The sequence below is a fragment of the Barbus barbus genome (assembly GCF_936440315.1).
Source record: "Barbus barbus genome assembly, chromosome: 36".
Classification (NCBI taxonomy): Eukaryota; Metazoa; Chordata; class Actinopteri; order Cypriniformes; family Cyprinidae; genus Barbus; species Barbus barbus.
This window is the reverse complement of record NC_136714.1, coordinates 26,773,592-26,786,859: the sequence shown is the minus strand read 5'-3', so window position 1 is coordinate 26,786,859 and position 13,268 is coordinate 26,773,592. Positions and strand designations below refer to the sequence as shown.

Sequence of the window (13,268 nt, the reverse complement as noted above, 5' to 3'; positions counted from 1 at the left end):
GAATTTATGATTTATTATCTGACCAATGCCATTAATATTTAGCATCATATCGGTTAAAAATGATTGCTAGTGTTTCATAGGTTGTGCATCTTGAGAAATAATGATCTCCGTTTCTATGCTGATATTTATATGCTCTCATGTGTGCTGTCTCTGTGTATTTCCACAACTTCTGTGTTTTCACTCTTTAACATTCATCCGTCTGTACGTCAGTGTGTGACTCCATGATAACCCTCTCCTCATCTCTGTGTCTCTCTTCAGCCGGCGGATTTTGTAATTCTCTCTGAAGGACGGATCTTCAGGTGTAGTCGAGCATCGTGGGAGAGTTACAGGTCAGAAATCCCTCCTCTGTCCCATGTGCTTTGGGGCATTCACTCGCTCTCATTGGCTGAGCTGTATGCGATGACATCACTGCATGAACCCGATGGACAGACCCCCTGTCGCTTTAAACCTGCATGTTTGTTTTTCCTCATCTTGATCTTTTGCTTGAGTTGGAAATCCTGCTTGTCCATCCCAAGTGATTTTTTTTTTCTCCTTGGTTGTGTTGAGATTTTTCCCTCACTTTTCCTGCAGTTTACCTTCTTTTCTTCATTTGCAAAAGTCCACAAAGTGTGTTTGTTTAATCTTTTTTTTTTTTTCTTCATTGTTCTTTGCCTTTGATTCCATGATGTGTGTTTGAGTTTGTTTTTGTGAGTCCTCAGTTTCTCTCTCTCTCTCTCTCTGTCTCTCTCTCTCTCTCTCTCTCTCTCTCTCTCTCTCTCTCTCTCTCTCTCTCTCTCGCTCTCATATATCATGCATGTGCTTGACAGCAATCTTATTTTAGTATCAGTAATTTCCTTATTTTGAATGTTTTTATTTTTATAATTTCCTTATTCTTATCTCTTTTTTTCATTTTAATTTTGGTTTTACTAATTGTTTTTAATATCTATTGTTTTTAAAGTTTTATTTATTTATTTCAGTTTTAGTTAATTTAATACATTAAGTTAAACTAAACGGGGGGGGGGGTAAAAAAATGTTGCTTTGACAAAGTGGTCAAAGTTTTTTTTTTTTTTTTTTTCTTGTGAAAAATAGCTATCTATTTATTTGTTTATAGTTATTGAATTTAATTTAACTATGGATTATTTTAATTATTTTATTTACTTTTATTTGTTATTATTTTGTTTATTTATATTTAATTATGTACGTTCCAAATTTATATTTAATTTATTTGTATTTATTTTAATTAAATATAAATGTATTTCATATTTATATAATGTTTATGAAATTTTTATATGTATCTATTTTATTTGATTGTTTTTTTACTTTTGTTTATTTATTTATATGCATTTATTTTATTTATCTTTTATTTACATCTTTTAAAGAACATATGAGTTGTATTGCCCATGCAAAACTCATCTCCACAGTGATAGGGTGTTCTGAATGGTTGCTAGGTATTTTCTTCCTGTCTAGCATGAAATGAGTCCTTCACCTTTGAGATCTTCTGGTCTCTAGATAGCCTATGGCTCGGGTCCTTCAATGTACTTTGGTGAGATTTTTTATTTATATATATATATATATATATATATATATATATATATATATATATATATATATATATATATATATATATATATATATATATATATATATATAATAATTTTTTAATTTTTTGGTCCAACAGCTGAAAACAGTGCATCTGATGACTTAAAGTAAAGCACCAGCTCACATCAGATCAACACAATCAGCAGGTTTGGACTGTCTCGCCCAGTTTATGTTCTGGATTTGAGTCAAGAGAGATTTGCAGCACATTCTTCAGTGGAACTCGATCCAGAGTTCAGAGATGCGATGAGAGCCGTTGTGTTCATCAGAGCGAGCTGTGATCATGTGGTAGTTTATTGTTAGTGGGACGTGAGCATTTAAACTGAAGAGCAGTTCTTGGCCAAAATTCATTGCATTGTGGGTCGTCAGAAATCTGGAATGAAACGTATCACTGTCTGGCTGTCAAAATGAGCATTTACTCTCATGTTTGCCAAGTCCCAGGCGAACACTGCGGAGGTGCTGGAAGAGCCGGAGGATGCTGGGAGTTTTCACAAAAGAGCCCAGAAGGGCTTTTTGTCCATCCTGAACCTTAAATCCGAGCGTGAAATCGCTGCCATGCTAAAGATGGTGCCGTGTTACAATACTGAGCATGGAGTGTCACAGTGAGGAGCGTCATGGGGTTTTACTCTTGTTTTTAAGACTCGTCAGGGCAGAAAAAGGCACCTTAATTAACAGGAAACAGACTGATGTATTGTACAATAAAACCGCTGTGTTTGTGGAGCTGCTTCAGCGCGGCCCGCCGTGAGCGGCTTTATTCACTGTCAGCTCTCTGTGAGAGACTGGTTTTGTTTTATTGAGACTTTTGTTTTTCTTTAATTGTCTGCAATGGGGTTTGAGTTCATTTTAAGTCTTGTTATTTTAAAAAGGGTCATTCTAAACATTTGTGGCATTTGTTTTTTCGATATATAATGTTGTTGTTATAAATAACATTCAATTTAAATAGCAATCAATTTAGTTTTTGTGACCATTTTTCATCATCATTTACTCTTTGAATTAGACTATATATAAATATACATTTATTATTATTATTATATTCAAATTGTGTGTGTGTGTATATGTGTGTGTATATATGTAATTGCTGTAGTTAATTTTCAGTAAATAGTCTGTGTGGACTGGGTAGAGAGTTGTGAATGTAAGATTATGTCACAGTAAATGAGGCTCTTTTGTTATAAAACGGTAAGAAAAACCCTGTTTTGCTCGACAGATAGATACTGAATCCAGAAATGTTGACGGAAACCGAATCTTTTTGCTGGTTTCAGGTTTTGTCAGTCTGGTTTATTGCTGTTCATCTGAAACTCTGCTCGTGTCGTGAGGAAGGACGGGCTGTAATATAAGCCACCCCTAAACCTGATCGCACCACTGTGTGTGAGATTTATTTATATTCCGAGAGAAACTGAAGATTCCTGCTTATGTGCGCGCACACACACAGTGTTAATGATGCCCATGACGGCACACACTCGACCACACACACGGATGATGACCACCACTCACTGAAAACAATCCAGTCTTGTCAAGGTTAAAGGCTTTCTCACAGCACCTGCGTTTGGACATCACAGTCCAGACTCCTGCCTCTGATCTCTGCCGCTGGGGAATATTTATAGCCTGTGAATATCTAAGATCAGTTCCTCCCTTATTCTCACTCTGCTCTGTTTTACAGATAGTGTTCCTCTTCTGAAGAACTTTCATGCTGTATTTCAGTCATTAGTAGCTCCTGAACAGTCAAAGTTATGTAGATTAGAGTCCAGTCAGCTAATCAACACACAAAAACCCTCATTTCCCCACTTAGTCACACTTCATATCTTAATATCATTGCATTATAAACCAAAACGACGACTTATCTCTCATGGCATCATAATAACTTAAAGTTTTTAAAATTAACTTTAAATTTTGCTGAATAAAATGTTAATGTTTTATAACATCATCGGAACTGAAAGATTATAGCATATGAACTTTAAGATTCTTTTGTGGAATAATATGAAGTTTAAGGTTATTTTATAGCATCATGAAAACTTTTTAAAATTACATTATGACATCAGAGGAACTTAAAAGTTATTTTGTAGTATCATAGGAATTTAAAGGTTTTTAATGATATCATAGGATCTTAAAGATTCTTTTATGGAATTTTAGGAACTTATTGGTTATTTTATGGAATTGTAGGAACTTAATTAGGAACTTAAAGGTTCTTTTATGGAATTTTAGGAACTTAAAGGTTCTTATGGATTTTTAGGAACTTAAAGGGTATTTTATGGCGTTTCAGGATCTCAAAGATTCCATTATGGAATTAAAGGAACTTAATGATTATTTTATGGAATTTTAGGAACTTAATTAGTAACTTAAAGTTTCTTTTATGGCATTTTAGGAGCTTAAGTGTTCTTTCATGGCATTAAATATTATTTTATGGCAATACAGCTTCATTTATAACATTGTAGGAACTTAGTTTCTTTATCATTGTAGGAACTTATGTTTTCTTAAAGCATTAAAAAGGTTCTTTTAGAAAGCTTCTCTTATGTCATCAGTGTGTAAAACCCTTTTTGGAAGCTTTATTTTTAAGAGTTTAGACACGCAGATGTTGAAAATGAAGTTTTTCATTTGACTCTTTTGATGGAGCAGCAGAGGTAGTCATTATATTTTATAGCGCAGTGACATGAGTGTGTGTGTGTGTGTGTTTATCCTCTTAAATGCACCTCACTTTCCTCACATGTCATTTGTGCTCGGTCCTGCAGCTCATGAAGAGCGTGTGTATTATAAAGGTCTCCGTAGCTCTGCCTAAATATAAGTTTTTACAGGGACTGACCCTTCATCGGGTTTTGGTGTGGTCGCGTCAGCGCTGCACAGATGGACGGCTGTAATTACATGTGAAGCTGCTATTTTCTGTCCTTTGCATTGGGTTTCTATTACCTACAGTTTCTGTCCTGAAGTTATTTAAGGCATGACCGTAGCGGTGCTGCAGCTAGTTTTATTTAGAAGGATATTCTAAAGCCTTTTGCAGCTTCATATGCAATACATATGTGGCCTCAAAAACTATTATTTAGATGCTTGAAATGTCTTAAAATGTTAATGCATTTATCATTGGTTCTTCCTGTTATTTATGTGAACTGTTAGATAGTTTAACAAGTGTTTTTTGTAGTTTGGTTGTATGTGGGCATTAATTGCACGCTGCCGCTCCGCAGGGCCGTGATGTCATGAAAGATTCATCACGTCTGATGCCAAACCACCGCAGTATTTCTGGGGAGTTCTGTCAGTAACCGTATGCTGCTGCGGTTACAGGACTGTTCATGTGCAGATTGGTAGTAGACATGTTTCTGTGTGATTTAAACTCAACATACAATTGCACGCAAAATGCAAGTGCATTTGCAACCCGTTTTACTTCAGTAATGTGAATGCATTTTAGATCCAATCAAATCCTGATACAGCATAAAACTAGTCCCTGTCCTACTTTTTCCCTTGCATATTTTTATAGTTTTGCTCAGAAATGCATCACCTTACTGGGCTTAAATGCATTGTATACATCACATTATTTCATCTGAATGCCTAAAGAAATTTGTTACCAAAAATATGGAAAAAAACTTTTTGTAAATAATAGATGCCACAATTACATATGCAACATAGTGAGGTCATGTCATTGACAAGTCATATACACACACATATATATATACACATATACCTAAAGAGTCACACACACACACGGGCTCTTGAAGCATGAGAGGCTGCAGAGAAAGAAAGGGATTGTCGGAGCTGTGAGCGGGCATAGTGGGAAAGCTGATTCTGGCAGAAAAGTGTTGTGGGTCGGCAGTGAGTGGCATCGATGGCTGTGCCAGAGCGAGAGGAGGGACACAGTTGGCAGACGCTGAATGTTTGAGAGCGGACACATGCTTGCCTAGTTGGCAGGACGCCACCCTTTAAACCCACCCTGAGTTTCTGAGGCTGTGCGTGCGGCGGACGCCAAACAGTTGCTGCACATACTGCAGGCATCAAGAGCATTAATACAGGAAAAGAAGGCTGTGTTTGAAGTAGCATGCTGCCGTACTGCTCATCAAATACTGTGTCCCTGTATCTAATCACCTCCCTACGCTGCATGTGCAATCACTGCATTGCTCCCTGGGCGCCGCAGCATAAATGGCTGCCCACTGCTCCGGGTGTGTGTTCACGGTGTGTGTGTGTGTGTGAACGTTGGATGGGTTAAATGCAGAGCCAGATACCCATTAAACATTACATTATAATTAAGAGCTATCAATTTTAACAATTATTAGACTAAAAATAACTTCTAATTTAAGTGAACTTAAAACAATCTTCACATAAACCCATTATAATAAATGTTATGTTTAGCTAGGCTACCTGTGCCCTTCAGCAGAAATATATATGAATAAAGTTATCAAACACTTAATTTTAAACTAAATACAGTACAATGCTTACAGCTATATAAAAGTGATTGATTTCCTCATTTTTCTTTTATTGTTGAACAGACATCACAGCAGCTGGTTTTTGGCTGCTATTGCTTTAAGAGCTGCCGCTGCTAAACGTGATGCAGATCTGACACCCACTGTATTTTCTTAAACTCTCATCACTTTTTCTGACCCTTTTCAGGTCGGACCCATTTCAGTCTCTTCTAATCAGCTGATGAGTTGAATTGGGTGTGTTAGATGAGGGAGACAGTGCTGGGCTGCTCCAGGACAGTTTTGAAAACCATTTCAGAGGCATGTTCTTAATGTAACTCATATAAAATATTACATGCACGCACAGTTTTAAGGCATGTAGTTTTAATCACCTTTTTGGTAACTTCATGCCTTAACTGATCACAACATTGCATGCACGTAATTTATTTCACACTTTGATATGAGAGACGGGCTACAGCGCACCTCGGTTTCCGCACTCGTTTGATTCGCGTCTGGCGCTGAAGTGAAGTTGGAGCGTGCGTCTGAAACGTCTCCGGATTGATGTGATCGTAAAGATGTTCTGCGACTTAATAAATGCACTTCTTGTCAAGAAAAAAACAGACAGAAACAGCAGTTATGAGTGGGGTGGCCAACCCTAGGCTCCGCCCCTGCGTTAACGGCGTTAAATAATTTTTACGTGTTAATCTGAAAAAATTAATCGCCTGCATTTAACGTGCTAATTTTTACAGCACTAGTATTTATATACATACATGCATACATACTCACTTTATTAGGTACACCTGTTCAATTGCTTGGTAACACAAATTGCTAATCAGCCAATCACATGGCAGCAACTCAATGCATTTAGGCATCTAGATGTGGTGAAGACGCCTTGCTGAAGTTCAAACCAAGCATCAGAATGGGGAAGAAAGGGGATTTAAGTGACTTTGAATGTGGAATGGTTGTTGGTGCCAGACGGGCTGGTCTGAGTATTTCAAAAACTTTTTCACGCACATCTCTAGGGTTTACAGAGAATGGTCCGAAAAAGAGAAAATATCCAGTGAGCGGCAGTTGTGTGGCCGAAAATGCCTTGTTGATGTCAGAGGTCAGAGGAGAATGGGCAGACTGGTTAGAGATTATAGAAAGGCAACAGTAACTCAAATAACCACTCGTTACAACCAAGGTATGCAGAAGACCATCTCTGAACGCACAACACGTCAAACCCTGAAGCAGATGAGCTACAGCAGCAGAAGACCACACCGGGTGCCGCTCCTGTCAGCTAAGAACAGGAAACAGAGGCTACAATTCGCACAGGCTCACCAAAATTGGACAATAGAAGATTGGAAAAACGTTGCCTGGTCTGATGAGTCTCAATTTCTGCTGCGACATTCAGATGGTAGGGTCAGAACTTGGTGTAAAGAACATGAAAGCATGGATCCATCCTGCCTTGTCTCAACGGTTCAGGCTGGTGGTGGTGGTGTAATGGTGTGGGGGATATTTTCTTGGCACACTTTGGGCCCCTTAGTACCAATTGAGCATCGTTTAAACACCACAGCCTACCTGAGTATTGTTGCTGACCATGTCCATCCCTTTATGACTACAGTGTACCCATCTTCTGATGGCTACTTCCAGCAGGATAATGCACCATGTCACAAAGCTCAAATCATCTCAGACTGGTTTCTTGAACATGACATTGAGTTCACTTTACTCAAATGGCCTCCACAGTCACCAGATCTCAATCCAATAGAGCACCTTTGGGATGTGGTGGAACGGGAGATTTGCATCATGGATGTGCAGCCGACAAATCTGCAGCAACTGCGTGATGCTATCATGTCAATATGGACCAAAATCTCTGAGGAATGTTTCCAACACCTTGTTGAATCTATGCCACGAAGAATTAAGGCAGTTCTGAAGGCAAAAGGGGGTCCAACCCGGTAATAGCAAGGTCTATCTAATAAAGTGGCCAGTGAGTGTGTGTGTGTGTGTGTGTGTGTGTGTATATATAATTTTCTATTTTTTGTTATTTAGTATGTGTTGTCATTTTATGTTCACATCCACATTCATTTTCCTCATTTTAGAAAATGTCATGCATTTAAATGTGCATGCTGTTATAGTATGCATACTGGATAGTGCAGATGTATTAGTTTGTTGTTTTTCCCTGCACAGTGTTTAGTCACTCACTCATTTTGATGGATTGGGATCAGGGTAGAACCGAATCAGTGCTCAACTAATCAGGTCTGACATGTGAATGAAGCTTTCTGGGAAAGTGCAGTGTGTGAGAGGCCACGTAACACACACACACACACACACACTCAGGCCCAGTCTTTGTTGATTGTTTACTGTGTGTGTAATTCTCTCCTCACACACACACAACAGGCTCTTTGTGTTTGCGTGAGCTCCTTCAGCAGACCCTCGAGTTGGTGACTTTGGCTTCGACAGCACATTTCTGTACATTAAGGATCATTGGTTGTGTGTGTGTGTGTTTGTTTTAACCCTGAGGCTGTAAAATATCATCTGCCTGTTGATCAGTGATTGTTATTTACATTACATTTCCAGTGCATCATTCACTGGTGTTGATGTCCTGAAGGGTCAGTCATGCCGCTTTGATTTCATTTGGGTTTCTGTCCAAACAAACTTTTCTGTAGATATCTGATGGTTTTTGGCACCAAAAACAGTCAGGATTTAATTAGTCATGATCAGTTTCCACCTTCTATCTGACCCTTCCATCATGTCATGTGTTATGTTGTCGATGCTCATTCACTGCAACAGTAAAATTAAGATAAAATCAGTTGAAATTAAATACTTTTCCTGCAGAAATTCATTGATATTTTGAATGGAAATATATAAAAATTTTATGAATGTAAAATAATAATAATAATAATACACAGTTAGTACTGCTACAACTGCATATAATATGGTTAGAAATAGACAATGAAGGCCAGAACCTATAAACACTGCGTTTTGATTTTGATTTCTAAATATAAAAGTTATTTAAATATAGAATAAATGCAATGCAAAGAAACATTTTATTTTATTTTGGTTTATTAATATTTTTTATTTAATTTTATTATTGAACAGTTATCATCAGGCAGTGTTTTCATAAGTTATCTAGGTTATTTATATTGAACAGTGATTTTCTTTTTATTTAAAATTATCAGTCAGAAGAACAGTCTGTTTTCCAGTGATGTTCCACTTTTAAAAGTACTGTGTGTATTTTTTTTGGTTTCTTGTTAAATCTATGTTCTAAGGATACGATAAGTTTCCTCTCTCATGTTATAAGTTTTTCTCTCTCCGATCAGAACGAATGAAATGAAACCGATGTATCTGAAGAGCTGATATAAGCTGCACATTGAAGTTTGCAGTCTGTCTTTGCTTGGGGCCGTTTAGTGTTTCCTGTGATCTTCACATGTTGAAATGATGTTCCGTTGAGTTTCCTGTGTCTTATTATTACATTCCGCTCTCTTTCCTCCATTTGTTCTCTTTCCGTCTTTGAATCTCTCTGCACTTTTACTCCACAGAACAATAAAGTGCAGCATGTATGGAAATCATTTCTAGGAATCTGAAAAAAAGCTTTTGCTGAACACCTGCCGAGCATATGAACATATCAGCTACCAATACTAATGCATTTCATTTTAATATATTTAAGATCAGAGAGAAGTGTTATCCTGCTTTTATGGTTTTAATTTTTATATAGGCCTATATGTTTGTGTAAAATGTTTGCAAAAATAACAAATACTATATACAAAGCACTGTGTGTGTGTGTGTGTGTGTGTAAGAATCACAAAATGATATAATATATTTTAAAAGTGTTAAACATAAATACAAAATATATCAAATAAATATATTTTTTTAAATGTGTAAAGTTCAAGATTCAAAAGGTGTTAAATGTTTTTAAAAATAGATGTCTTAAAATATTTAAAATGAAAATAAAATACAGTAAAAAATAAATATATAAAATTAAAAAAATAAATATATATATATATTTTTTTAAATGTGTGAAGTTCAAGATACTCAGTCAAGTACAATGTGTTTAAAATAACAATGTAAATAAAAAATTATAAAATGTGAATAAAATACATAAACAAATAAATATATACAATATATATTTTTTTAAATATAAATATATTTTTAAATGTGTAAGGTTCAAGATTCACGCAGTCAAGTAAAACTTTTTGAAATTAAACAAATATATTGAAAAATAATCAAATTAAAATAAAATGCATATCAATAAAAATAAATAGATAATAAAATATATTTTTTTAAATATAAAGTTCAATATTCACAAAGTCAAGTAAAATGAGTTTAAAATACATATGTATTGAATAAAAAAGGAAAGGCATTTAAAAAAAAATTAATAAATACAAGATCCACAAAATCCAGCTTAAATGATATTTCAGAGCTGCTTTTGTCAACCAGTGATTCCTTATTGACTGATTTTGAATTGAAATGACACATTGCAGCATGATTTGTCAAGCATCACTATTACTATTTCTCACACTCAGTTGATTTCAGCAGTCTAATAATATAGTATTGAACTGGTCCATAACTCCTCAGCAACCTCTTATAAACAAACACCCTAGCAACTGCACAGCAACACCCGAGCATAATGGTGGGAAGATTTGCACAGGCAAAAGTCGCTCACGTGTTAAAAAAAAAAAAAAGAAGCCAAAATCCAGTTTTCCGCGTCTCTGTAAGCAGATACAGACCATGCATCTAATGTGACGGATCGGAATGGTGAATCTCCAGACTCTAAATCTGAGTTGTCATGGAAACCATTATGTCAGGTGTCATTTTTCTGTCCCGAGAGTTCGCTGTGGTTCGTTGAGCTCATGATGCCTCTATATTACCCGTCCCGGTTTCACTTCCCCGTGGGTGCAGATATCAGATCAGGGGAATTTCTGCAAAACCAGCAGGTCCCAAACCAGTTTTCAGTCATCGTCAGGCACTGATGTCACTAATTACTGGTGGTTTCTGTGTTTCTCGAGCACCTGAATCTGAAGTGTTTTTAGCACACGGGACAGTAATCTCAAGCTCTGCTAACAGGCCGCCTCTGTTGCTGATAGAGGATGTTTGGGCTTTCTCTCGCTCACCGATGCTAATGTTGGTCGCTTGTCATCGCGTTTCTCTTCTCTCCTTCCAAGAGAGGCTGTTTGGCCTGAAGCTGTGGTCATTCGATATGAGCGTTACGTAAACACCGCTTAACTGCTCTTTACTCACAGCAAAGTACTATGAATGAATACAAATACTACAGTTTACTCAGAAAGACACAGTATTGGAAAAACTTCTGAAAAAAAAATAAAACTGAAATTTTGACCTAAATATAAATAGAAAATAATTTTTAATAATTTACTCTGCAGTCCATTCTTTTAGGGCTGAACAATTGAAAACAACATATAGTTATATTTATAAGTTATTTTTGACTAAAACTATTTCAGTAAATCAAGTGAACGGAGTTTTAAAAAAAAAAAGTCAATTCACATTCTCGCAGTTTCTGACGCATTCAATATGATTAAAATAATTATGATGTTAACTTTGATTATTATTAGCCTGAATAAAATATTAATCAAAATAAGAAAATAATTTAATATTTTTAATTTATTTATTAAATCGTAAATCAGTGTCTATCAGTGATACTGTCTGATTATCTGATTCTTATTATAATTTTCAATCTTAAATATTAATTGGGTTCATTTTGTACACTCTTAAAAATAAAGGTGCTTCAAAAGGTTCTTCACAGCGATGCCATAGAAGAACCATTTTTGGTTTCACAAAGAACCATCCAGTCAAAGGTTCTTTTAAAGAACCATCTTTTTCATATCTTTTTATAATCTGAAGAACCTTCTTTCGCTACAAAGATCCTCTTGGTTCTTCAGATGTTAAAGGTTCTTTATGGAACCATTTAGACAAAAGGTATCGTGAAGCACCTTTATTTTTAAGAGTGTACCTTCCATATTGAGGATTAATTTCTGTTACATGTAATATTAATACTTATTGTTTATTGTTATCAATGGTTTTCTGTTATGAAAAGCAAAAATAAAGATTAATACGCACACACACACTGTAAAGACTAATATGTTATATTATATGCAAATTAAAATGCTAATGATTTATATTAATTTATTTGTTTTCATGTGTTAAGTAATGGCGTTTTTATTTTGGCGGTTTTCCATTGATCAAATAAATGTAAATAAATGAACACAGTGCTGCACTTCACTCACGAAGTACTTACATCACAGCCTTTGCAATTTGATAATCATATTGCAGCCCAAATTCTGTCATCTTTGGATCAATAATGATTTAAGTTTTTTAATACAATATTTTAATACTCTGAAGAACCATATTAATACCATAGTGCATGCATATGGTAATTATAAAGCACCAAGGTATCGTCATTCACGTTCATTGTGTGGAAATGAGCAGTATGAATATGATATGACAATCTTTTGTTGTGTAAAAAGTGAACTGAGATGTCATTTAATAAAAGCCAGTTGGATGACTAAACGACACGTGTCAGTGTGATCATGCATGATTTCTTCATGCGGTCAGCTTCATGTTCAGTTGTGGTTTGTTGTATCAGAATGTGTCAGCGGAGCTCTAGATCGACTGACAGCCGTCTTCTCTTTCTTTCTGTCTGTCGCTCTCACAGAGGAAACATCACGCTGCCGAAGATCCCAGAGTCTAACATGGCTCTGAGCGTGTTAGGCGTGTTTCTGGGATTGCTTCTGGAAGTTTCTACACACGGACCCTCCAGCGTTCCCAGAAGTTCATGGAGGCATGATGGTGAGTGAAGGGTTAAAGTTTCTCGTCAAAAATGAAACCTCTGCAGGTGTCACGTGTTTGCTGATGCTATTTGGGATGAAATATATTATTTTTTAACATTGATAATAAATCACACACAAACTGTTGGATACAGCACACATTTATCTAGGTTTAACGTTTAAATATTTAGGGGGGGAAGACGGGCTCGGGTCGGACTCGGGCCGTTAATTCTGATAAGCTGTCGGACACGGGCCGGGCTAGGGCCTAAATTTGAGGCCCGTGCAGGGCTCTACTTTTGACCATGGTTTCCGCAAAATATCCAGCAGCACGACTGTTTTCAATAATAATAATCAGAAATGTTTCTTGAGCAGCAGATCAGTATATTAGAATGATTTCTGAAGGATCATGTGACACTGAAGACTGGAGTAAATTCAGCTTTGATCACAGGAATAAAATACAGTTTAACATATTCACATAGAAAACACTTTTAAGTTGTAATAATATATCACATTATTACTGTTTTTACTGTATTTTTGTTAAATGCAGCCTTGATGAGCGTAA

The 13,268-nt window shown here is 36.1% G+C and overlaps 1 protein-coding gene across 3 annotated transcripts in view; it reads left to right on the top strand.

Annotated features, from left to right (window-relative positions):
• LOC306855540 (semaphorin-4D-like) overlaps window positions 1-13,268 on the top strand; it is a 61,724-nt gene that overhangs the window by 27,903 nt on the left and 20,553 nt on the right. For all 3 annotated transcript variants that reach the window (XM_079394299.1, XM_079394298.1, XM_079394300.1), the window contains 2 exons: window positions 259-329; window positions 12,595-12,728. In XM_079394299.1, the coding sequence (XP_079250425.1) occupies window positions 12,632-12,728 (97 nt within the window). In that variant the 5' untranslated portion in view covers window positions 259-329; window positions 12,595-12,631. The remainder of the gene's footprint in view (window positions 1-258; window positions 330-12,594; window positions 12,729-13,268) is intronic.